Source organism: Phocoena phocoena, chromosome 17 (assembly GCF_963924675.1).
Source record: "Phocoena phocoena chromosome 17, mPhoPho1.1, whole genome shotgun sequence".
Classification (NCBI taxonomy): Eukaryota; Metazoa; Chordata; class Mammalia; order Artiodactyla; family Phocoenidae; genus Phocoena; species Phocoena phocoena.
This window is the reverse complement of record NC_089235.1, coordinates 12,589,247-12,617,238: the sequence shown is the minus strand read 5'-3', so window position 1 is coordinate 12,617,238 and position 27,992 is coordinate 12,589,247. Positions and strand designations below refer to the sequence as shown.

Sequence of the window (27,992 nt, the reverse complement as noted above, 5' to 3'; positions counted from 1 at the left end):
AGCTATGTCTCAGCCGCCGCCGCCGCCGCCTCCGCTGCCGCCGCCACCTCCTCCCCCAGAGGCTCCGCAGACTCCGCCGTCCCTGGCGGCGACGGCGGCGGCTGCTCCGGGAGTGCTCTCGAAGCGGAGAGACCGGAGAATCCTCTCCGGGAGCTGCCCGGATCCGAAGTGCCAGGCGCGTCTGTTCTTCCCGGCCTCCGGTTCTGTCAGCATCGAGTGTACCGAGTGCGGACAGCGGCACGAGCAGCAGCAGCTGCTGGGGGTGGAGGAGGTGACCGACCCGGACGTAGTGCTGCACAACCTGCTGCGGAACGCGCTGCTCGGGGTGACAGGGGCACCCAAGAAGAACACGGAATTGGTAAAGGTGATGGGCCTTTCCAACTACCACTGCAAGTTGCTGTCGCCCATCTTAGCTCGCTACGGAATGGACAAGCAGACAGGCCGGGCTAAGCTTCTCCGGGACATGAACCAGGGCGAGCTGTTCGATTGCGCTTTACTGGGGGACCGCGCCTTCCTCATCGAACCAGAGCATGTGAACACGGTGGGCTATGGCAAGGACCGCTCCGGAAGCCTCCTGTATTTGCATGACACGCTTGAGGACATCAAGCGGGCCAATAAGAGTCAGGAATGCCTCATTCCAGTGCATGTGGACGGGGATGGACACTGCCTGGTGCATGCTGTGTCCCGGGCTCTAGTAGGCCGGGAGCTCTTCTGGCATGCCTTGAGAGAGAATCTTAAACAGCACTTTCAGCAGCACCTGGCCCGATATCAAGCCCTGTTCCATGACTTCATTGATGCCGCTGAGTGGGAGGACATTATCAATGAGTGTGACCCTCTGTTTGTACCACCTGAGGGTGTTCCCTTGGGCCTGAGGAACATCCACATATTTGGCCTTGCCAATGTGCTGCATCGCCCTATTATTCTGTTAGATTCACTCAGTGGCATGCGAAGCTCTGGTGATTATTCAGCCACCTTTCTGCCAGGGCTCATCCCTGCAGAGAAGTGCACTGGGAGAGATGGTCATTTGAACAAACCCATCTGTATTGCCTGGAGTAGCTCTGGTAGAAACCATTATATCCCCTTGGTAGGCATAAAAGGGGCTGCTTTGCCCAAACTGCCTATGAATTTGCTTCCTAAAGCATGGGGTGTGCCTCAGGACCTCATTAAGAAGTACATCAAACTTGAGGAGGACGGTGGTTGTGTTATTGGAGGAGACAGAAGTTTGCAGGATAAATACTTACTTAGGCTTGTTGCTGCTATGGAAGAAGTCTTTATGGACATACATGGTATCCATCCTAGTTTGGTGGCTGATGTCCATCAGTATTTCTACAGGAGGACAGGGGTGATAGGAGTTCAGCCTGAAGAAGTCACAGCAGCTGCTAAAAAAGCAGTAATGGATAATCGCCTTCACAAATGTTTGCTCTGTGGTGCCCTTTCTGAACTTCATGTTCCTCCAGAGTGGTTGGCTCCGGGAGGGAAACTGTATAACCTGGCAAAAAGTACTCATGGACAGCTGAGGCCTGACAAAAATTATAGCTTTCCCTTGAACAATTTGGTTTGCTCATATGATTCAGTGAAAGATGTTCTGGTACCAGACTACGGATTGAGTAACCTGACAGCTTGTAATTGGTGCCATGGCACATCTGTGCGAAGAGTCAGAGGAGATGGATCTATTGTGTATTTGGATGGGGACAGAACTAATGCTAGGTCCACTGGTGGCAAATGTGGTTGTGGATTCAAACATTTTTGGGATGGTAAAGAGTATGACAATCTACCAGAAGCTTTTCCTATTACTTTGGAATGGGGTGGAAGAGTGGTCAGAGAAACAGTATATTGGTTCCAGTATGAAAGTGATGCATCTTTGAATAGTAATGTTTATGATGTTGCCATGAAACTTGTTACCAAGCACTTTCCAGGTGAATTTGGGAGTGAAATCCTGGTTCAGAAAGTTGTCCACACTATATTGCATCAGACTGCCAAAAAGAATCCTGATGATTATACTCCTGTAAATATAGATGGTGCTCATGCCCAAAGAGTTGGAGACGTACAAGGACAAGAGTCGGAGTCCCAGCTCCCAACTAAAATTATTCTTACCGGACAGAAAACAAAAACTTTGCACAAGGAGGAGTTAAATATGAGTAAGACTGAAAGAACTATTCAACAGAATATTACGGAACAGGCTTCTGTAATGCAGAAACGAAAAACAGAGAAGTTAAAACAAGAACAAAAGGGGCAGCCCAGGACTGTTTCTCCCAGTACCGTTCGTGATGGTCCTTCCTCTGCACCTGCCACCCCTACCAAGGCTCCCTATTCACCAACCACTTCTAAGGAGAAGAAGATCCGAATAACAACTAATGATGGACGACAGTCCATGGTTACACTTAAATCTTCAACAACGTTTCTTGAACTTCAGGAAAGCATAGCCAGAGAATTCAACATTCCTCCATATTTACAGTGTATTCGATATGGCTTTCCTCCTAAAGAGTTAATGCCACCCCAGGCAGGAATGGAAAAGGAGCCAGTTCCTTTACAACATGGTGACAGAATTACAATAGAGATTCTAAAAAGTAAAGCCGAAGGGGGTCAGTCTGCAGCAACACACTCGGCCCACACTGTGAAACAAGAAGAGAGTGCTGTCACTGGTAAACTGTCATCTAAGGAACTTCAGGAGCAAGCTGACAAAGAAATGTACTCCTTGTGTCTTTTAGCAACGTTAATGGGTAAGATCAATTTAACTCAGACAGTATTTCTTAATTGTGAATGTAATATGCTGAGTTTTTCTGATGTCTTCATGGAAAAAAATGGTCATCCTAAAAACTATCTGATTATATATTTTAGAAGAAAATTATTTTCTTTAGTTTTTTGACAGTTAGTGGATAGATGTTAGTGTGATTTTCTATTGAGTAAATATTAGGAAAATGTAACTAAGAAAGTGAAAGTAGTCCCTTAATTGTCACCAGATTATTTAAATATAACGTATTCTTGTAATTGTTTTTTTAAAAATAGGCTTGTCATGGATCCATTTAAAGGCTTTTTCATTTTTTCCCCCTTGGCTCTATTGAGCCTGCCCCCCTTGTCCCTTTTCATTTATTTTTAAATTTCATTTTCCTGCGTGTCATGTGATTTCAGGACTTCCTGTTTGATGAATTGCAGTTTCTGGGTTTATATGCTCACTGTACTCCCACCTAATGGTTTCTCTCATCCATTTCCTGTTCTCCGTTTCCCAGTTCATCACATTTTTCTTAATTGTACATTAGGATTTGTGTTTAAGTAATTTCCTTGCTTGGTGACTCTTTGCCATGAATTGTAATGAACTATTATAACTGAGGAGAAACATAAGGAACCGAGGTAGATATCAACAGGGTTGCTTAAGAAGCATTTCTTTTTAATAATTCAACACAAATTAAAGGAAAATAGATTATCAATCAAATATATGATTTAAAGCTTTAGATGATTTGGGAAATAATCCAATGGTGTACTTTTTACATTATTTTTATTGACTAATCTTTGTTTTTAAATTACTGTTAATATGCTTTATTAAGGCTTGAAATAGAAGTAAAATTGAAATACATTACATATTAGAGGGGTCTTATTTTTGCTGAGATGAGAGCTTTCAACTGGAAAAGTGATCTGGGTTTTGATTGTGTTTTCTAAGAGTACTAAATATCAGTGAATTGGTCCTTGACCTTCCAAAACGAAGATTATTTATTTCTGGCTTGTTAAGTTTAGGGACCTAGTAGTTAATAGGGGATCTAAAAGCCCTATACAAATGTATAACTTAATATTGCTGACTTTATTTTGGCAGACATAGTCATTGAATTGGGGGCTATGTCAAGAAATGTACTAGCTAGGCACTTTGCATTTTTTCTATCTCTTAAGAGTTTTTAGTTTCTTAGAGACTGCGTGGAATAAAGGAAAAGATTGAGAATTTTGGAGTGAGAAAGACCTAGAATTTGAATTCCAGCTCCACTACTTGTTAATTTAGTGATTTCAAGCAAGCTGCTTAACTCCCCAGTAGTACTTCAGTTGCCTCCTATCCACAAGATACCCCTTGTAGTTGGTACATAGGGCAACAGCAAAGTACTCCCAGAACTCTGAAAATTTAATAACATCATTAATAACAGAATGGATAAACTTAGATATGTGCTGAAGGCACTTTTAAGAAAACCAACAATCTCCCAGGTCAAAACAGGAAAAGAGGTCTCTTTTTTTTAGGAACTCTTGAGGATGTGGCTCATATATAACCTTGGATGTTCAGCACCTGGTATGGTGCCCAGCAGGGAGTGGGCACTTTGAAATGTTTTTTTTTTTTTGATTGAATTAAATAGATGACATTAACATATCCAAAGAAAGGCTGTGTCAGCAGAAATGGAATGGATGGTCAGCACTGAACACTGAAAAAGAGTTGAAAAGCAGAGTTTGGCAATGTTTATACACTGCTATACAAGGGGAAAAGATACATCAACTGGGGTTCGTGAAAATTCTGGTAACTAGAAAGGTAGTCTCAATTGAGGGGCAGGAGTATTTGATCAGTCCTCACCGTGGCCTGGCTCAAAGATCTGAATCCCTTTACTGATTGCACAGTCACCAAGCATCTAGTCTGATCACTCATTTAGCTTCCTGATGTAAGTATTGATAATACAGGTGAGAGTGCAGGTGAGGATTATATTCACTTGGAAGGCTGTGTTCTCCATGTAGATTAATAAATTGGCACGGGTGAGATTATGATCCGTAGTCTAAAAGTCTGGCCAGCATAATATGTTTCATAATGAAAATTAGTAAAATATAATTCTTGTTTACAGTTAGTCACCTTTTGAGGTTGGATTGAGGTTTCTGGACCTGAATATCTGAATACTGGACTGTGGACTGCAATGAGTTGACCAAGATAACGTCTTCTTGTTACGATCTCTTCCCTCTTCACCTCCAGCATTTATGTTGCTGCCCCTACAAACCCACACATTTCTTTAAGTCTCCCACTTCTACTTCTGACACAGAATTTAAGCATAAAAAGAGTGTTTTGCTAATTTTATGGTGGTGGTTCTTGAGAGACTTTCTGCTTTAAAGTACTAAGACAGTGCCTGGCCTGTATTAGTTCCTCTATAAACATTAGTTTTCTACCTCTAATTCTCTCATAACTGTATTTGAATTACATAGAAGATTTTTTTTGGCCCCCTGGCTTGTGGGATCCTAGTTCCCCAACCAGAGATTGAACCCATGCCCCCTGCAGGGGAAGTGCAGAGTCCTAACCACTGAACTGACAGGGAATTCCCTGGAAGATGTTCTTAATTAAAAGTGATAGGTTTGTAAAAATGTCAGTTTGGGGTTAGCTAAGTAAGTACACACAACCCTGTGTAAAGAGTGCTGAGGAACTCTTGATGTTTAGATTGGAGAGGGCTGGAAAATGGAAAACGAGGGTTTATTTAGAAAATTGCAAATTTCAAAGTGCAGAAATAACTTTGTGAATTACCAAATGTGAGCTAAGCTGCTGGTATGTTGGTTTAGAAAATAGCTCATCAAGCTTTCTGCTGTTCAGATAGCTGCCTCCTTCTCACTTAGGTTAAGGCTTTAATACCACATTCTTAAAGAGGTTGTCTCCTGACCACCTTATCTAAGGGTTTGAGAGACCTTTGCTAAACCACTCTATTACTGCACCCTGTTCAATTCCTTCCTAGCACCTGTTATAAGTTTTCATTATCTTGTTTGTTGGTTTACTTACTCATTTGCCTCCCCCATTATAAACTCTACAGAGGCAGAGACAGTAGCCTGTTTTATTCACCGATAAATACTTTATCACCTAGTACAGGCCCTGGCACTTATTAGGTGCCAAGTACATGCTTGTTGAATGAATGAATGCAGATTATGTCAGCAAAATGAACATCTGCTGTGAGCTAGAGATTGTGTTGTAGGTACAAAGATGAATGAGACATGGTCCTTGCCCTCCATAAACTTACCTGCAGGGTCTCAACTGAGGGCATCCCATACTTTTATAGTTTTCATTTATAATTTTTATACATAGAGAAAAGGAAGCTGGAGATCTGTTGATGAAAGCTACAAAAGTATGGGGGATATATATAGATAGATAGATAGATATAGGATTGTGTGTCTTCATTAAATAGGCTGACTTCTTGATAGCCAGGGACGTGTGTGTTGCCTGTCTACTGTTTTTAAGTAGGATATTTATTAAATAGAATTTATATCTATTATTATTTGTATCAACGAGACTGAGTACATCAATCTTTTGCTCAGTTCATGGAACTAGTCACTTTGAATCTAACAATGGTAGTTTAAAATGAAATAACAGTGTTCTACCTGTAATATTTCACAGATTTTAACCTGCTTTATCCAGACCACTTGGACATTATTAAACAGTTTTTTCAGACTGTTATCTTCATTATTTATACAGTATGTGAGTGACTCTAACTCTGGCATTGCAAAATATGTAATTAAATTTTCTTATAGACCAGTTTTTTGTGGATTCTGTTTTGTGGTAGATATGATAGATAGTAGTACATCATCCACCATAAATACTAGGCTAATTTCTTTTTTATTAATATTGTATTCCACTAACTTTTTAGTTAATTCTCTCTTTCAAGAGATAAAGACAGATTTGTGAAAAACGGTTTGTCAGTTTTATACATACTTTGTCAGAGTTGCTGTAATGGAATTAGGCTATTTGTGAGATATTTACCCCACTTTACTTAACAAAGGTTAGCATCCTTTCAGGGGTTGAGAAACTTGTGTGATTTTTATATACCTTCTGTCTTTCTTAAAGAACTGTATGAGTTTTTAGTATACATTTTTAAATTACACAATATTTTATAATTTCATAGTACTTCTTGATGTTGTAACTGCCTTGGGCTTTTCCAAAATCACACGTGGTATTCAAACACTTATTTTTAAGATGACTTGGGGTCTGAATATCATTGCATCTTGAATTTTTTCTTCAAATATTGGGTGAAGGACAGTTTCAAATCTAGATAGGACTTAATGCATCTGTTATTCTTAACATACACTCTGGTAACCCTTCCAGTTGATTTGTAGACAGCATATTTCTAATGGGGGAGCTGTCATAAAGTTGAATAAAAAGAATGCATATAGGTGTATCTTAAAGTAAATATGTACCTTCAAAGTATATTATAAAATCACCATTTATGACATAAGTGATAAATGGTGATTTTATAATATCATACTTTGAAGATTAAGTTAAACATCAATTCTATTTCCTTTTTCCTTCACATTTTTTTAATTATAAGATAATATTATTTTTAAAAATTCAAAGAAGTCAAGTATGTATAAAGTAGAATATAGTAGTTCTCTTTAACATTTGCACTCCCCAGAGAGAATCAGACTCTGTGTGTGTGTGTGTGTGTGTGTGTGTGTGTGAGATAAATATATCTTTTAATGGCTGATGATGACACTAAGAGACACTTAAGGGACTGAGTATAAGGAGAGAAACAAGCATGCCTTTCTTAGAAATGGTTTTGACTATTGATAAGGTAGATACATTTTTAGATGGGAGGATCTGCAGGAAGGGTGGAGAGATGGCAACAATTTTTCTCAGCTAATGAATACCTTTAGGATTCTTCTAGTAGAAACAGCCCCATGTTCCTACTTTAAATTTACATTTTGGTCAGTTTATTTTATGGTAATAGGAACTTGAGTTCAGAATTAACTTAGGTATTTTGGGGGGGAACTTAATAATGTATTTCATATATTTTTTATTTGTTTTGTTTTTTTAATATATTTCATATAGATGTTAGATTTTAAAATTTACTCACTTGTTGAAACTTCAAATTGCTTTTTTAAATATCTAAAGTTAGAAAATTGGAACGATGACCTTTTAAACTCACTTTTAACCCATGATTTTGTTACTAGTAGTAAAAATTAGAAAAACAATGATATTTTTTAAATGTTTAATTTTAACATACTTAAAAAAAATTACCTCTTATTAAAGAGGAAAAAAATTAGATAACCAAAAGAAAAAGCATCCATAATATCACTGCCATATATAATAACTGCTGTTCAGGTGAGAGAACTGAAGACTATTAGGAAGGATTCAAGGAAGACGAGGTATGAACAGAGCTTATCTATGGTGGTGGTATAGACTTTTTTCTACATTTATACATATACGCAGTATGTTCAGTATAAGTATTTTACTGTTGTACTATGAAGAAACAGTTGAATTATAAAGCAAAATTAATTGGAGACTAACAGAAAAATATGAATTAGTATAGTATTTGTTAGATGCTTTACCAGACTAGTCCTGTTCTCTAAGAATTTGTTTTCCAATGAAATGGTAGAAGAGTTATTCCTCCTCCTCCTTTTTTAAGCAGTTTTCAAATATGGTATTATTAAGTATGGTCACCATGTTGTACATTACATCCCTGTCACTTACTTATTTTATAACTGCAAGTTTGTACCTAAAAGCCTTTACTTTTGTTTTTGCTATGATTTTGTTTTATTAGATTCATGAAGAGGTACAGATGGTACCATTAGTTAACATTTTATCCATATAACATTAAAGAGCAGTTGTCGTTGTGCTGCTTCAATTAAGTTTTTTATGGACATCTCTCAGGCATTATTAAAAGAAAAAACCTCATTTATGCTAGTATTCATTTCACGAATTCTGAGTGCTACTATCTCTCCAGTGTTGTGCCAGGCCCGGGAATAGAAAGTGAAATAGGCCACTGACCTTTTCCTGACTCTGAAAAGCTTCTTGTCTAGAAGGGGAAACAGAAAAGTAAACTGAGTTAACCTGCAGTGTGATCAGGGCTGTGGTGTTCATATGCATGGGAGCATTAAGGAGGGTACCTACCTAACCACCACTGAAGAAGAATCCTAGAGGAAGTGACACCTAAATTGAGTTTTAAAGAATACATAGCTATTACTGGTGTTTGGGGAACTGGAGCAATTTGGTAGTGTTGCTTTGTAGAAATCAAGTTAGGATATGATGAGAGAGCTGTGAGATAGGAGCAAGGGTAAGGAATCTTAGGCTGCCTTTTATGCCGTGAGAAAGGAGCTTGGACTTACCATATAGTTTGGTGGGACCATTAAAGGTTTAACTCTGAAGGCTATATGGAGTAGAGATTTGAGGAGAGTAAGATTAGAGGGAAAACCAATTTTGAGGCGGTGGCAGTGCTTCAGGCAGGAGATGGGCCTGAACCAGGTCAGTTGTACAAGGAATGGAGAGAAATGTAGCAGAGAGCCATCTGTGACTGATGGGGGACTTGTGCAGTGTCACAATCCTTGCTTCCTGATCTCTGATCCCTTTTCTTGGTTCTGTTTCCAACAAACATGACTTCAGTGGAAGTGTATATATACCAAAGGAAATAATTTGCCTAGTTTTTCTTTCAACCAGTTGTTGATGCCATGGATTTCTATAAGAAGAGGGTATGGATAGTTCTGCCAAATTTGTTGTAACATGATTTGACCTTTAGTAGAGGTTTAGTATCAGTGGAAAAGGTATAAGCTGTGGAACGATATACAGGATTCAGATCCAGGCTTTGCCGCTTACTAGCTATTTGATCTAGCGAGAACTATTTAAACTCTCTGAGCTTGTTTCTTTTTCTGTAAAATTGGGCTCAGTTAGGAGGAGAAAACGAAATTATGTGAAGTGCCTGATCAGAGCTGGGTAGACAATAGAGATTTAGGTGGTATCTATCCTTCCCTTAAAGCAATAGAGTATCCATGCTCACTGGGGCCATATAGGTCTGAAGGGGGTGAAAATTGGTTCTTGGGGGAGGGTAAAATAAATCTTACTCTATTTAATGAAAAAAGTACAGATATACATACAGTATGTAAACAGATAAACAGTATATGTGTAGTATGCAAATATCATGGTTGAGGCAGATTAGAAAGATAATGGCTAAAAATAATTCTTAGGTAGATAATGAAAACACAAGGTTGATAAACAGTTCAATAGAGTTATTACTTTTTATAATTCTGCCTGCTTAAGTAAGGAATAGTTGGGTTTGTAAAGTATCAATATTAAGAAACATCGTTTTTCTTACTAGTATTTAGGTGTTCAGTTCTGAGGAGTTTACTATTTTGGCACCCGTTTAGATTTTTTTTTTTTTTTTTTTTTTTTTGGCGGTACGCAGGCATCTCACTGTTGTGGCCTCTCCCATTGCAGAGCCCAGGCTCTGGACGCACAGGCTCAGCGGCCATGGCTCACGGACCCAGCCACTCCGCGGCATGTGGGATCTTCCCAGACCGGGGCACGAACCCGGGTACCCTGCATAGGCAGGCGGACTCTCAACCACTGCACCACCAGGGAAGCCCCCGTTTAGATTTTGACCAAAAAAATTAAATGCTACCATCTAAGTTTTTGATATGTTTTGGTATTCTAGAGTATTCGATAAATGATATCCTAGAGTGTTTTACAAAATACCAAGTACATTTAAGATAACATTAATAATAAATAAATGAAAGATTACCACCATAGAAGTAATTTATCCAAATAAAGTTTAATGATAAATTCAGCAGTCAGAACTTCTGTCAGAAGTTATTAACGTTCTGTGTGCGGGAGTTCTTATTAATATTCAAAATTTTAAATTAAATTTCTGTATTCACCCTTAAATATTGGCAATTCTAGTAGTACTGTATCATTAGTGAATGAAGTGTTCATGTGCAAGTACATGTTCTAGTTAACTGAAATGTTAAGTGCCAAGGCTTTTTAAATTTATATACTTCAAACTGATACACTGAGCAACTTCAGCCAACTGCCATGTGGATTCACATTTCTGTTTATCAGTGTGGGAAGGGGTTAGAGCTCTGAGAGATTGGAGGTACGTAGTGATTAATTCACTTCATCAATAACCTCCATTCAAAGCTCAGATTCAATAGTGTAGTCCTCTAGTAGGAAAGATAAAAGTTAACCTTTCTTTGTTAAAATGAACTTTAAAAAGTCCTGACCAGAAAAGCAGTACATATACATTATCAGATTAGAAAATAATGAAAGTCTAAAGAAACAAAAATAACCATATTCCACAAACCAAAAGTAACTTTTATGTTCCTTCCATTCTTTATTAACTTCTTGAACAGTGGTTATCATTCTTAACTTTTATTTATTCTTTTTTTTTTTTTTTTTTTTTTTGCGGTACGCGGGCCTCTCACTGTTGTGGCCTCTCCCGTCGCGGAGCACAGGCTCCGGACGCACAGGCTCAGTGGCCATGGCTCACGGGCTCAGCCGCTCCGCGGCATGTGGGATCTTCCCAGACCGGGGCACAAACCCGTGTCCCCTGCATCGGCAGGCGGATTCTCAACCACTGCGCCACCAGGGAAGACCCTATTCTTAACTTTTTATTTGAAACTTCTTATTGATAATAGGCACTGTCAAAGGATGTTCTTGAAAACAACGTTTTTGTGAAATAGTGGGTTGCTTATAGCTATTTTGTGGGTTTCTAATGTTTATTCTAAATCTCATCAATAGGTCATTTCCCCCCTAAATTTCTGTTTTAAAAAGTCAACTTTGCAACAACAAAATACATTAATTACTTATATTCAGTCTACCTATTTACTTTTCTCCCTAGCCCTTTCCATCTGTTTTTATTAGTTTTAACCTAAATATAGAATATATTTTTTATATTCTCCTTTAAAAACATAGTATCTTTCTGTAACCTTTTCTGTTGTTCTAGTCCACAGTTGCATACTAGTTTACTTTGAACTGGATTGGGTCTTCATATGTATTTTGTTTAATATGCCCAGTATTGACTCATGCAGCTTTAAAGACACTTTTTATTTTTAAAGATGTTGGGGGTAGGAGTTTATTAATTAATTAATTTATTTTTGCTGTGTTGGGTCTCTGTTTCTGTGCGAGGGCTTTCTCTAGTTGTGGCAAGCGGGAGCCACTCTTCATCACAGCGCGCGGGCCTCTCACTATCGCAGCCTCTCTTGTTGCGGAGCACAGGCTCCAGACGTGCAGGCTCAGTAGTTGTGGCTCACGGGCCCAGTTGCTCCACGGCATGTGGGATCCTCCCAGACCAGGGCTTGAACCCGTGTCCCCTGCATTAGCAGGCAGATTCTCAACCACTGCGCCACCATGGAAGCCCCTAAAGAAATATTTGAATTAGTTCCTACATTTAAAAATGGGGGGACTTACCTGGTGGTGCAGTGGTTAAGAATCTTCCTGCCAATGCAGGGGACACGGGTTAGATCCCACATGCCACGGAGCAACTAAGCCTGTGCACCACAACTACTGAGCCTGCGCTTTAGAGTCCGTGAGCCACAACTACTGAGCCCATGTGCCACAGCTACTGAAGCCTGTGTGCCTAGAGCCCATGCTCTGCAACAAGAGAAGCCACTGCAATGAGAAGCCCACGCACTGCAATGAAGAGTAGCCCCTGCTCGCCGCAACTAGAGAAAGCCTGTGCGCAGCAGTGAAGACCCAGCACAGCCAAAAATAAATAAACAAATAAATAGAAGACATTAAAAAAAAAGGGGGAGAATTAAACATTAAAAACCTGGATTTCTGGCTTCTCTTGAAATGCCATTTGATATTGAAACATTGGGCCTCTACTCTTCCATGGCAGCACTTGGCAATGGCTGCCATCTTAGATGGACCATGCATTTTCTAGTCATGTTCCCTCATTCCATATCGCTTCCTATATGTTGTATTACACCAGACTGCATCGCTCACTTAGGAGATCTGCCTTGCGATCTCTGTTCAAGGCTAATCCATATTAAAGCAAGCCTGGGTTGAACTCTCTTGTTAGTTGCTAATACTGTATCTTTATTTTACAGGAGAAGATGTATGGTCTTATGCAAAGGGGCTTCCTCACATGTTCCAGCAGGGTGGCGTATTCTACAATATTATGAAGAAAACCATGGGTATAGTTGCTTTCTGATTTTATTCTTAGATAATATCTCCACTCAAGCTATTCTAAGATTAAGAAAGTTCAGATAATATTCTTATGAAACTATTTCCAGTGTTAATATTAGGTATATATTTTTCTTTATCAGTCTGCCTAGTTAAAATGGATTATTATCCTGGTATGGTCAGCTATGTTTTCTGCTATAATATTACTAAAAATCTCCTATCACTTTCTTTCTCCTGTTTTCTCATTTAAGTTATGTATATGATCCTTAACAACTAAAGACAAATTGTGAAATTAGAGGCTGATTTGTTTATAATGCTAGTGACTGTCCCAGAACCAGATAATACAGTGTTTTTTTGTTGTTGTGTTTTGACTATGATTACTATATACCTCAGTATTTTCTGGATTCTAGGAAACAGCTCACTTTACATTTAACCTCTTTTTACATTGGGTATACATTGTTTATAAAGATATGTGCAAGTATATAACTGTATCTTCACAGTTTCAAGAGAGAGGTTGCCAGTATGTATGTTTGGACCCCATGTGTTTTATCAAAAATTTGATGTGAGTAATTTTGGCCCCAGAATTTATCACTCTGGCTTATCTCACTTTCTTACCTACCTGACCTCTGTAGATATTAAGTACATAATCTCTATTTTATGTTTGTTTGTTTGTTTTCTTTCTCATGCACTTCTTTTTCCTTCTTAAAAAAACAAAACCCAACTTGGCTATTGTAGAAATGTTGAAACACATAAAAGTAGCAAGAATAATGTAATGAACCTCTATTTACTTACCACCCAGGTTCAGTAATTATCAGTACATTTCTACCTACCCCATCTCAAATGGACTGTTTTGAAATAAATCTCAGACATAATTTCATCTGTAAGAACTTCAGTATGTATTTCTAAAAGTAAGCACTGTTTTTTTTCTTTTTAAAAAATAACCATAATACCATTATCACATCTAAGAAATATGAACAGTAATTTTTAAGATATCACCAACTATCCAGTCAGTGTTTAAATTTCCTTGATTTTTGATTGTCTCAAAAAATGTTTTTTCTTTTGATTTATTGAATTGGGGACCAAAGAATAGCCAGCTAGCCAGTTGCCTTGCTTCCTTCCTTCCTCCCTCCCTCCCTCCCTTCCTTCCTAAGATAGGATTATTGAAACATAATTTGCATACAGTAAAATTCACCCTTTTTAGGAATACAGGCATGTGAATTTTGACAAACATATACAGTCATGTAACCACTACCACAATCAAGATATAGAATATTTCCACCATTCCAAAAAAGTCGCCTTGTGCCCCTTTCTAATTAATCCCTTACCTCTCCCCCTAGGCTCTGGCAACTACTGATTTGATTTCTGTCTCTATATGTTTTCCTTTTTCATATCACCGTATAAATGGGACCATATCATTTAACCTTTTGTGTCGGCTTCTTTGATTGAGCACAGGGGTTGGCAAACTCCTACCCGTGAGCCATACCAGGCCCGCTGCCTGTTGTATATAAAGTTTTATCAGAACACAACCACACTCATGTTTACATATTGTCTGTGGCTGCTTTCGCAGTGCAGTGGCAGAGGTGAATAGTTGTGACAGAGACTATATGGTCTGCAAAACCTGAAATATTTACCAGGTTGCCCCTTTACAGAAAAATTTTGCCAACTTCAGTTTTTAGCCTGGTGCTTTTGAGATTCATCCGTCTGGTTGCATGTAGTTTATTTGTTTTTTATTGCTGAGTATTATTCCATTGTATGTATGTATCACATTTTAAAAATTCCATAACCAATTGAAGGACATTTAGTTTGTTTTTAGATTTTGGCTACTATGAATAAAGCCACTATAAACATTTGTGTACACATCTTTGTGTGGATGTATGTTTTCACTTTTCTTTGGTAAATACCTAGGAGTGGGATTGCTGAGAAATGTGGTAAGTATATGCTCATCTTTATAAGAAACTTCCAGACCATTTCCAGATTGGCTGGACCATTTTGTATTCCTCCAGCACTTGGTAGTATTAGTTTTTTTTGTTTTGTTTTTGTTTTGTTTTGTTTTATTTTTGCAGTACGCGGGCCTCTCACTGTCGTGGCCTCTCCCATTGTGGAGCACAGGCTCCGGACGCACAGGCTCAGTGGCCATGGCTCACGGGCCCAGCCGCTCCGCGTCACGTGGGATCCTCCCGGACCGGGGCACGAACCCGTGTCCCATGCATTGGCAGGCGGACTCTCAACCACTGCGCCACCAGGGAAGCCCTCTCTTGCTTTTTTGCACTGGCTATAAATTCAGTGTTGAATAGAGTGGTGAGAGTGGATATCCTTGCCTTGTTCCTGGTCTAAGGCGGAAAGCATTCAAACCTGTAGGTTTTTCAGAAATGCCCTTTGTCAGGTTGAGGACATTCCCTTCTATTCCTAGTTTATTGATGGTTTTATAGTATCGTGAATGGATGTTGAATATTATCAGGTGCTCTTTTCCCACATCTATTGAAATGATCTTATAAGGGCTTTCTTTTTAGTTTGTTGATAGTGTGAACTACATTGATTTTTGACTGTTGAACCAATGTCACATGCTGGATTCTTTTCTTTTTTTGTAATCCATTAAAAAAATTTTTTTTTGTTTATTTATTTATTTTTGGCTGTGCCAAGTCTTAGTTGTGACAGGTGGACTCCTTAGTTGTGGCTCCCGGACTCCTTAGTTGTGGCTTGCCGGCTCCTTTAGTTGCAGCTGGTGGGCTCCTTAGTTGCGGCTCACGGGCTCCTTAGTTGTGGCATGTGAACTATTAGTTACGCTGTGCATGTGGGATCTAGTTCCCTGACCAGGGATCAAACCCACGTCCCCTGCCTTAAGAGGCAGATTCTTAACCACTGTGCCACCAGGGAAGCCCCTTTGCTAATATTTTGTTGAATGTTTTTGTGACCGTATTCATGAGGCATAATAATGATATGTAGTTTTCTTGTAATGACTGTTTAATCAGGGTAATGTTGGCTTCAGAAAATTGAGTTGAGAAGTGTTCACTCCTTTTCTGTTTTCTGGTAGATTTTGTAATAGCTTTGATATTATTTCTTTCTTAAATGGTACAATTCACCAGTGAAGCCATCTGTGCTTGGAGTTTTCTTTATTGGATGGTTTTTAACTATGAATTTAATTTCTTTAATAGACTGCTCTTAAGGTTATTCCTTTCTTCTTGAATAAGCTTTGTTAGTTTTGCCTTTCAAGAAATCTGTCCATTTCATCTAAGTTATCAATTTTATTGGCATAAAGTTGTTTATAATATTCCCTTACTGTCCTTTTAATGTCTTCAAGGTCTATAGCTCTGTCATTTCTGATATTGGCAATTTGTGCCTTTCTTGTTTTGCTGACTAGTCCAGCTAATGGTTTATCAGTTTTGTTGATCTTTTCAAAGAAACAGCTTTGGTTTTATAGGTTTTCTGCATTGTTTTCCTCATTTCATTTTCTTTGTCTTCTGCTATTTACTTTTTCTTCCTTATGCTTCCTTTGGATTTAATTTGCACTTCCTAGTTTCTTTAAGTAGAAGCTAGATTATTGATTATAAATTTTTGTTTTCTAATACAAGCATTTAAAGCTATAAATTTCTCTCTGAGCATCCCCCTGCCTTTTTTTTTTGCATCCCTTTTTTTTTTTTTTTTTTTTTTATTGCGGTATGTGGGCCTCTCACTGTTGTGGCCTCTTCCATTACAGAGCACAGGCTCCGGACGCGCAGGCTCAGCAGCCATGGCTCACGGGCCCAGCCACTCCGCGGCATGTGGGATCTTCCCAGACCGGGGCATGAGCCCATGTCCCCTACATCGGCAGGTGGACTCTCAACCACTGCGCCACCAGGGAAGCCCTGCATCCCTTTCTTTTTAACTTTCCATCTATTTTTTTTAAAATAACTTTCCATCTTTCACTTCATTCTACCTTCGGAAATATATCAATACCAGTTAATTTTTTTTTAAATAAATTAATTAATTTTTGGCTGTGTTGGGCCTTTGTTGCTGTGCGCGGGCTTTCTCTAGTTGCAGCGAACGGGGGCAACTCTTTGTCGCGGTGCACAGGCTTCTCATTGTGGTGGTTTCTCGTTGCAGAGCACGGGCTCTAGGCACGTGGGCTCAGTAGTTGTGGCTCGCAGGCTCTAGGGCACAGGCTCAGTAGTTGTGGCACACGGGCTTAGTTGCTCCGCGGTATGTGGGATCTTCCTGGACCAGGGCTCGAACCCCTGTCCCCTGCATTGGCAGGCGGATTCTCAACCACTGTGCCACCAGAGAAGCCCCAGTTAGTGGTTTTTCAAAAGTTATTACTTAATTATGATTGATGATAGGGCTCCCAGTAATTGGGGTTAGTATGCACTGTCTTTCATAGGACTGAACATAACTTCCCTCAGTTGTTTTTGTGTGTGGGAGGGTTGTGGTGGGTGGTGTGGGGATGACGCTCTTGATTATTTTCTAAATAGTTTTTTGGTTTTGGTTTGAAATTATTTTTAAAATGTTAGCTGTGATGCTAAGACAATTTAATGCGGGAAAGAATAGTTTTATCAGTGAACAGGGCTGGGGCAACTGGATATCCACATGCACAAGAATGAAGTTTGACCTCTCCTTCCCACCAAATACAAAATTAACTCAGAATGTATAAAAAAACTGGAGTATGAGAGCTAAAACTAGAAAGCTCTTAGAAGAAAACATAGGCATAAAACTTCTTGACTTTGCATTAGGCAAAATCTTTTTAGATATGACACCAAAAGTACAAGCAAAAAAATGTAGCTAAATAAAAACAAATTTTTGTGTTGCAAGGACACCAACATGAAAGTGAAATAACAACTCACAGAATGAGAAAATTTTGCATATTATATATCAGATAATAGATTTGCATCTAGAATATAAAGAGCTCAGCAGTAAAAAGACAAACAACCCAGTTACAAATGGGCAAAGGATCCAGAGAAAATATATAAATGGCCAATAAGCACATGAACTGATGGTCAACATCATTAACCATAGGGAAATGCAAATCAGAACCACAATGAGATAGTACTTCATACTCACTAGCAAGGCTATAATCACAAAGACAGATATTAAGAATGGTGGGGGCTTCCCTGGTGGCGCAGTGGTTGAGAGTCCGCCTGCCAGTGCAGGGGACACGGGTTCGTGCCCCGGTCCGGGAAGATCCCACATGCCACAGAGCTGCTGGGCCCGTGAGCCATGGCCGCTGAGCCTGCGCGTCCGGAGCCTGTGCTCCTCAATGGGAGAGGCCACAACAGTGAGAGGCCCGCATACCACAAAAAAAAAAAAAAAAAAAAAAAAAAGAATGGTGGGCAAGGAAATCCTGGTGGGAATGTAAAATAGTGCAGCCGCTTGGGAAGAAAGTCTGGCAGTTGCTCAGAAGATTTAAGATGGAGCTACTATATAACCCAGCAATTCACTCTTAGGTGTATACCCGAGAGAAATGAAAACGTGTCCACAAAAAACTTGTACACAGATGTTCATAATAGCATTATTCATAGTAATCAGAACTGGAAACAATGCAAATGTCTATCAACTTAGACACTGGATAAGTAAGATGTGATATATCCATACAATGAAATATTACTTGGCAATAGAAAGGAATGGGAATGCAGTACTGATACAGACCACACTGATGAACCTTGAAAATCTTATGCTACATGAAACAAGCCAGAAACAAAAGACCATATATTGTATTATTTTACTTATATGAAAAGTCATATAAATGACAGAATAGGCACACCTAGAGAGACAGAGAGAGTAAATCAGTGGTTGCCTAGGGATGGGGGAGGAAATGGGAGTGACTGCTAATGGGTTCAGGGTTTCTTTCTGGGAAAATGTTCTAAAAGTGATTGTGATGATGGCTACACAACTCTGAATATGCTAAAAAAACATTGAACTGTACACTTAAAAATGGGTGAGTTGTGTGTGAATTATATGTCAGTAGAGCTGTTATATTTTTTAAATGTTACCTGTGGTATTTATTCTTATTAGGAGGGAGTTTAGAGCTCTGGAGTAGGAACATCTGATACTAAATTTTGGTTCTCCTTTTTCCTGTGTGACTTCTAAGTCTCAGTTTCTCTATTTGTAAAGTGGGTATGATAATATCGGGGTTATTATTAGGATCAAATGAGATTGTGCACATAAAGCAGTTAGCAAAGGGCCTGGTACCTAATAAATACTTAGCTAATGTTTGTTATTATTATTAGAATCCCAGCTGTTATTTGCAGAATTATTTAAAAAATTTTTGACTGTAACACAGCCATTTGAAGTGGGTCGCCATCAGAAAATCATTTTACCTTTCAAAATATAATTTCATCTGATATTTGTGGTAAAATGTTACCTCTATTTTTAGGACAGATTCATGTGGCAAATCATTATCATCATCCCGTGGTCAAAGAATCAAAGCATAACAAGCCCTCCTCACCCCCAGACATACACCCATACCCTCCAAAAATTGGAAAAGAACATAATTCTCTTACTTTGTTCAAATCCACCCTAACAGATGGATGGTTATATCTACATTTGAACAGACATATTGCCCAATATAACAGATAGGCTTTTAATATTCCTATTCTTTATGTTTGGAAAGGTATTTTTAAATTAATTCATTCATTGTTCTGATGCACTTCAGGTAGTTTCCAGTTTTTTGATGTAAGAAAGAATGTAGCTATAAATATTATTATACATGTCTTTTGGTGTATATGTGCAATAGAATTGTTGATATATGGTATCGAAATTTTAATACACCTTGATTCTTAAAGTTCAAAGGACTATATAAGTTATATAAAACCTAAATGATTGTTTAATCACAACAGTATTTGTATTGATTTTTCAACATATATTTTAAAGTTTTTTAATAATGTAAAAAGTTTAGAAACTATAGAAATGGGGAATATCACCTATAATTGCTAAATACTTGTCTTATACGTGCATTTTTTGGTCATGATTGTAATTCCAATACTTAGATTTGTTTCCTGCTATTTTCCTGTATTATGCATATTTTACTGTATCAATGAGGCATCATAGGTTACTTATTTATATCAGTATTAATAGCTGCATATTACTTCTGTCAGGTGATAGACTGTAATTTTCTTAACCCTTCTCTTCTTGTTGAAGCTTAGATTGTTTCCAGTGTTTCATTGTAAATAATACTGTGATAAACATGTGGGACCGTGATTCTTTCCAGGGATAGCCAAGGGAAAGCATCACCGTAGCAGCCTGGAAACGACTACAAACCCTTGTGATCTAATATAGAAATTAAAACTATTGACTGCATGATGTATATTAGGCACTGTAGTATGTGCTTTGCATGTGTTCTCATATAATCCTCAAATAATTAGTTGAAATAAGTACTATACTCATTGTTATACTTACCTGATTGCATTATAATTGTCTATTGACGCTGGTCTCCATCTCCTAACAATTACATTTTATTTTGGAATCTTCAGGGTCTACTTTAGCTCCTGGCATATAGTGAGGCTCAATAGTTGTTATCTATTGAAATGATTGTTTAAAAGCTTTTCCTTGGGGCATCCCTGGCCTTACCATTCAAAATTCTCTTTTTTGCTACCTTTGTTTCCTGAGCTATGGTTTACAGATCTCTGAGGTAGGGGATTGGTAGAATGTAAACTGATTTAAGGGTTGTACTCTGAAGGGTACTATTTAGACATCTCTGATTTTAATTTTTGTACATCTATTTTTGTCAGTTCTCTCTGCCAAAAATGTGCCAAGAGGAAATTCTCATTAGATTTTCACTTATCACTGAAATGAATGTTTATTTGAACTTACTATATGGTATTTATTCATTTGAAGTTGTTTTTTTCTCTGATTATTTGGAATATTCACAGTAAGATACATTAGAACCACTCTGTAGCTTTTTTCAGAGAGGAAGGGACTATTCTTAATAACCTGCAAAACTGGAGAGAGCCTACCTAAGTGCCCACAAAGCATTCCAGAGTTCACTCATCCTTCCCCTCTCTGAATTTCTATAGTACTTACTAACAGTCTCATTCATTTTAAACTAGTTTGCTTTTGCCTTTATATTTTACCATAAACATACCCATATATTATTAAAAGTTCATTTTTTTAAAACAGAAAATCTGTGGTTTCATAAACGTTGAAAACCCTTATTTTTGCATATTTGGAGTCTATACTTAAAATGTAAAGATATTGGATAGCTTAAAACACACATGCAATTTTTTTATGCCCAGGCTGGAAAAAGTATAAAAATTTGAAATACCATGTAGTGAGACCAAACTCTTCAGCTAGAAAATAAAGGGAAGCCTGCTTTAAAATTCTTACCCTCTACTGCTGCATTGACTGTGAGAAAGTATATCGCACTGGGCCATTTGAAGAGCATCCATAACTCACTCTTGTTTTGGTGGTTCTGATCTGCCAGAGAGGAATAAGAGTTGTAACATGAAGTACAACTATTTCAAAGGAATTGAATTGAATACAATGTTATTAATCTTTTGTAACTAAATGTCAGTTCTTCCAGTTATACTTAAGTCACAGTGCCTTCCTTAATCCTAGCTTTCCTAAATGTGCCTCCACACCTATTTAATATGGAGTATCTTATTTTGAAAGTTCATACTTCTTATATTTGTGAAAAATACATATATGTACACAGAGAAAACTTTTATTCTGGTATTCTGTAATTTAATAGAATCACTTATGATTTTTAATTCAACACACTGCACAACATATGTACACAACACTTTGCCCTTATAGGTATTTTTAAAGTTTATAATTTGAATTTTACTAAATGAAAGTATATTTTCTTATTGCTTTACTATAAGCAAATGCTTTACTAACACAATTGCTAGTGTTTTTCTTATGCAAGCTGTTTGTTTCAAGCCTAACAAAGGGTTTGTTTCAAGCCTAACTTTCCTAACCTTGTGATAGGTTAATGATATATATTTTTCAAATCCCCTGGGAAACTACATTAAGGTTTATGGTGGTATTTCTTTTTTTGTAATAGCATTAAATTCTATTAATAAGTGTAATAAATTATTTGCTAATTAAGTTTGTTTTGAAAGCTGTTACCTGTAAATTATTATTGGAAGTTTACTATTTCAATTATAATTGTCTCTACTACACCTTTCAAGTAAGATTTTAATATGTTAAATTCTTTCTCCTCTCTTCAGGTATGGCTGATGGCAAGCATTGCACTTTTCCACATCTGCCTGGCAAAACCTTTGTCTATAATGCTTCTGAAGATAGGCTGGAGTTGTGTGTGGATGCTGCAGGACATTTCCCCATCGGTCCTGATGTTGAAGATTTAGTCAAAGAGGCTGTAAGTCAGGTTCGAGCAGAGGCTACGACAAGGAGTAGGGAGTCAAGTCCCTCACATGGGTTATTAAAACTAGGTAGTGGTGGAGTAGTGAAAAAGAAATCCGAGCAGCTTCATAATGTGACTGCCTTTCAGGGAAAAGGGCATTCTCTAGGAACTGCATCCAGTACCCCACACCTTGAGCCAAGAGCTAGGGAAACTCCAGTTGTAAGGAAGCAGACCACAGGGACACACTTTAGTAGTTCCATTAAAACAGAGCCTTCTGTATTCACAGCTGCTCCTAGTAACAGTGAGCTTATTCGAATAGCTCCTGGAGTAGTTACAATGAGAGACAGCAGGCAGCTTGATCCTGATATGGTTGAGGCCCAGCGAAAAAAATTGCAGGAAATGGTTTCTTCTATTCAGGCGTCGATGGACAAGCACTTGCGGGATCAAAGTACAGAGCAGTCACCGTCTGATCTTCCTCAAAGGAACGTCGAAGTTGTGAGTCCTTCTGTGAAGTCTGGGAGTCTTCAGACTGGCTTACCTGAATCTTTTTCTCTAACTGGTGGCACTGAAAATTTGAACACGGAAACAACTGATGGCTGTGTGGCAGAGGCACTGGGAACAGCATTTGCTACAAGGTCAAAAGCACAAAAGGGAAATTCCGTGGAGGAGCCTGAAGAGATGGATAGTCAAGATGCTGAGATGACAAACACAACTGAGCCAATGGATCACTCTTGATTTAATTAGAGGCTAATAAAGGCAGAATGTTTATTGTGAACATGTAATATTTGTTGGCTGGGCCACATAACTTGATTAGTCATTAAAAATCTTGTACGTATATCATTCAAAGATTATATCTTGTTATTCAGTGCATGATAGCAAGTGTGTGATTGGCAATAGCTTTTAATATACTGCCCAGGCTGGCTCTAAATTCCTATAAATTAGTTATTAGATCCGCTGAAATGACTTTCTTCCATATATGTGGTTCACTGTAATTTTAATTCCATGAAAGTCTTAATGTTTAAAACATGAAAATTCTCTTGCTACTTATGTTTGATTTCTGAAAAGGCTAGGGCTGGGGGGAAATAAGATTTTGCTAATGTTGATGTCATCAGGGTAACCATTCCACATATTTATTAGCGTGTCAAAGGATTTATGTAAATTTGAAGGTTATCTGAAGTAAATTGTATCTTGAAATTCATAAAAGGATATATTAGACACTGGGATCCTGACACTTTTGTGAACATGAACACATTCATAGAGATATATATTCTTGGTGAAACTATCTTGAGAATGTAGTGTAATGATATAACATTTTGCTGATTTGAGCAAGGTTGGGGAAGATAACTATTCTAGAATGATAAAGTCAATGTGATTCAGTAATGTTGCTGTCTGAGCCAACACAGCCAAGTGTGTGCTCTGTTGTTGATAATATGTTACCATTATTTTGAATCCTGGCCTGGTCAAATACTACCAAATTTTTGTCCTTTAATCTTGCAGAAAAGTTGATTGCAATGTGTGGTAGAAAATAATAAAAATAATGGTAGCAGTAGTTAATCTCTAATTTTCAGAGTTTGTCAGATTCACAGAGCATTTATAAATAAGAATTTATCTTTATGAATGAGTTACATTGTTCTACAATTTTGATCAGTGGTATTTAAGCTTGTATATGCTAAATGTATTTGAGCCCCTTTGAACCAAAAATGTTTCCCTTTTTTCTTAGAATCCATAAGATTTTCTTCATTTGTTGGCTTCACTTGGATTTGGATGCAAATTTGACTGCGTCATACCCTGATCAACCAGGCATTTGCTTAAGTAGTGTATTCATCAAATCTTTAGTGCCAGTTTCCTCAAGAAGCAGCTTTCAAGTTTACTCCTTAAAGAATGTTTATCCTGAGACTGGTATTGCACTATTTTATCCTATTCTGCAAATCTGTATTCTGAAATGTACACGTTAATCCATCTTTTTCCTCTGTTCACTGAAATTAAGTTGAATTTGAATGGATGAAAGACAAAATGTATGTTAATACAATCTCTTATCTAGAGCATTTAAAGCCTGGCTCTCTCTGTTTGCTCGTGTTAACAGATGCAGAACCGTTTGCATTTCAAGAAAATGTACATCAGAAATTATATTATCAGGTGTTTTAAAATGTCAACCTGTTGATTCATAAGGAATATAGACAGAACTTTAACTTGTGTTTCCAAATAAGGGAGTTTTTGGTTTCTTTCTATGAAAGTATCTCTGACTGAATCCACTTATTAAGTTAACTACTTTATTTTGAATAGGGAAAGAATGGAGACTCTAGATATTTTGCAGGTGATATCTGAGCAAGATACATATTTGGGTTAGTTTTATCACATTATCACATTTTTAAAACCATATTTTCTCCATTCTTCTTCTAAATTTACTTTCAGATACCTCTCTCTATGTCTATAAATACAAGGAAATTTTAGAACTTTTATATTGTGTACTAGTTTTGCATAAAGAACTGCAGCTACCAAATAATATTTCCCATTTGGTTAGTACAGGTGACTTCTGTGTGTTAAATTAAAAATTACAAATATCACTAACCACTATAATTATTTTTGGGTTTTTTCAGCCACTGAACACCCTCCCGCCCCTCCACCACCACATACTTTTTTTAGTTTAAATACAGGAAAACTAAAAAAAAAAAAAAAAAAAAAATACAGGAAAACTGGTTAACAAACGAATGCATTGCTTCCAGGTAAATGATATAATCACCCTTTAACAAATATTTTCTTCACCTGTGGCTCAGTATGTTTGGTTAATAACTGACATATAATTTCATAGCATAAAGCAAAAATATCAGATGCACATTTTATCTCCCTATTAAATACTTTTGCATTTAGTCAAACTAGAACGCACCTGTGAACATTAGAAGGCAGGCTAATCTTTGACAACACTATTAATTTCTCTTGCCAGAGCAGTGCTATTTAGAAGCTGGTTAGGTGTGAACATTATAATAATAGTTTGGGTTCTCCCTTGATAAAGAATAAAAGGCTCGATTCTGAGAATGGTCAGGTTTCTTGAAATTATTTTAGATCAACTGAAATTTGGTTGCAGTAATTAATGGTTTTTGAGAAGTGGGCCAGGTATCATCTTCACAAAAAAGTTTTAGAGCAGAATTTCTTTAAGTTCTTGACTATCATCGTTTGCCCTTCCATATGGTTATCATAATCAAATACATAATTATAGGAATGATTATTTTTTTAGTACTACCATTTTAATACTACCAGGACATCCGCAACTTTGAGTCCAACCTAGGGATCATAAATTAGTTGAAATATTTTCTTAGCCCTACATGTAATGTCATAACTCTAATTCAGTCCTATAGTTAAATTCTATTTGCAGTGTTTAACTGGAAATTGAAGTATAATTGTAAATTTTTTTCTTCACTAATCCATTTTATAGTTAGTCATACCAAGGTTGACTATATGACCCAAAGTCCAGGTAGAGTTGAAGATGATGTGTGTCTAGAATACTGGTTGTGAGAAACTGGTTGAAACTGAAGAAAACAAGACACTGTCAAATATTATGAGCAAGAATATAATGAACTCCAAGGGAATGGTTACTCAGGAACTAGTTAAAGAGCAAGCCTAAGGCCCATTTCCCCTCCTTTCACTATATTTCAGGTATTTTATTGGAAAATGTTAAGCTCAAGACCTGAGAAATTTAGCAAGTGCTATTGACTGTGAAACTTGCTTTATATCTTCTGATGATTTTTAGTTTCGTTTTTACAGTCAAGCCTACTGCTTGCAATTAAGATAACAAACTGAAATGCATCTATGATTCCCAGCCACACAGGTCCTTATTGCCATTATTTTTAAGAATCTAACTTTATTGGAAATTAGCAAACTTTTGCATATGGTCTCTTACCTCAGGGAAGATCACTTACTAGCAACTCACATACTAATGACAGGTTTCTGAGAATTGTACTGACATCACATGTTAGCTACTAACTGCAAAGTTTATAACAGTATTATTTTATGTAGCTACCTACTAATAACTGGCTGCTAGTGAACATTTCTCTAAAAAATTTAGACCTCACTACTAACCAACCTTTAAGTATGAAATAAACTTACAACTTCTGTCTTTAATTAAGCTTTGGTCAATATAGTGACAATATTATAAAATGTTTATTTCAGAATATCAATACCATTTGGTCTTCATTTTTCAAACAGGAATTTTAATTGGCCCAGACATAAAATATTGCAGAGCAGATATTGAGAGATTCATGGTTCTCAAAACAAGGTTTCCATATTAAGATTTTCATAAAAGCCTTTGCAAAATCAGATTAATCTCCACTCATCTTAATATGAATTTAAAATTACCTCTTATAACAGTAGTAGTGAGATACATACTCTAAAGTAAGTTGGGGTAGATATATCCTACATTTCCAGGTTATCATGTAATTTAACAAAATTGCATAACCTCAAGGCTCTTAATATAATTTTTCAAACCAGAACTATTCACTTGAAAACATACCACAGTAGAATGTTTACTTAAGAAATAACAAAAGGGGCTATATCACCAATGTAAGATTTGTAGTTAATTGTAAGTTCTGCCATTCTTAATAATTCTTTGAGATGCTAAGTGTTTCAATTCATATTTAATGATACTTAAATTGTGAGAATTTTAATGTTTGCTCCAAAATAGCAGAAATTGTAAAAATTGTGAATTATTGGAGAAAATGCCATTACTTGTATATCTGACATTTAACTTTTTAAATTATGGAGTCTACATGCTTTTTAGTATAATATTAATACGATGATTATTCTCTTGTAAAAGAAAAGGAAAACTAGTAAAAACAAGTTTTAGTTGATGTTATCTGCTTGTGAGTATCAATTACTTAGTATTTAAAAATTTTAAGGTATTGCATACTTTTCTTTAGAATGCACAAGTCCCTTCCTGAGCTTTTATGCCTGTGGTAGAGCAATAAAGGACTGAAAAGGTTGTCAGTATTTTCAGGTTTATTTGACTTTAAGAATTAGTGCCAAGAGCTGGAGAGTCTGCTTTTTAGAGGGAAATGTTATTAAGAATATGTAAAAATAAGTGTAATAGTGTAAATATTTAGAAAAAATTAAATAGCAAGTGCTTTAACTGCTCAATAAAGTAGTATAGATGTTCTACCATCCCTAAAGCACTGGCTGTTATCCATTATTTTCTGATTTTGTGATTGCTGTATATATTACACTTGAGTAATAAATAATTGGTAATAGTGTATTCCATCTATATAGAGTTCTATAGCACACTCCACTGTACAGTATTTGAAGTTTTCTTTTATATCAGTAATAAAACTGTAAGTTAATACATAGTTTCCTGGAATTATACCTAATTATTATAATGCATGAAAATATAGTTCATTTTCATAAAGGAATTCTTAGTATAATAAAGTTTATTTGAAAACTTCCTTCACTGGGATATCATATAGGGACAGTGGTTTCTCCCCTTAGTGCAGATTTCAATGCAAATGAACTGGACCCAATTAGAAAAGAGTAAGCAACATTTCTTTAGACATATTACATAATTGGGTCATGTGATGCTTACTGAATACTTAAAACAGATATGTTCTAACAGAGAAAACTTGTTCCATTCTTTTAAAAAAACTATTAGAGATAATGAGGAAATGAAGGGAAATATAGAAAATGGCACTAAATTACATTTGTATAGCTTAGTAATCAACACAACTGATACATTAAAACTTTTAAGTTTTAATGTTCAATTTGATAGAGCAGACTGTTTAAGTTAGTGGTCAGAGCATAGCTTCAGATATCAGACAGATGAGTCCTGGCAGCTGCTTACTATGTGACCTCTGTGCTTCAGTTTCCTCTCTGGGAGGATGATAATGACATCTACTGGGGTTTTTGTGAGGATAAAACCAGTTA

At 37.1% G+C, this 27,992-nt stretch overlaps 1 protein-coding gene across 1 annotated transcript; it reads left to right on the top strand.

Moving 5' to 3' along the window:
- The first annotated feature begins 4 nt into the window (after window positions 1-4).
- Window positions 5-24,133, top strand: VCPIP1 (valosin containing protein interacting protein 1). Its single transcript, XM_065895654.1, has 3 exons — window positions 5-2,720; window positions 12,742-12,828; window positions 21,955-24,133. Exons 1-3 carry the CDS (start codon window positions 5-7, stop codon window positions 22,821-22,823), a joined length of 3,672 nt encoding a protein of 1,223 aa, XP_065751726.1. The 3' UTR covers window positions 22,824-24,133.
- Window positions 24,134-27,992: the final 3,859 nt, after the last annotated feature.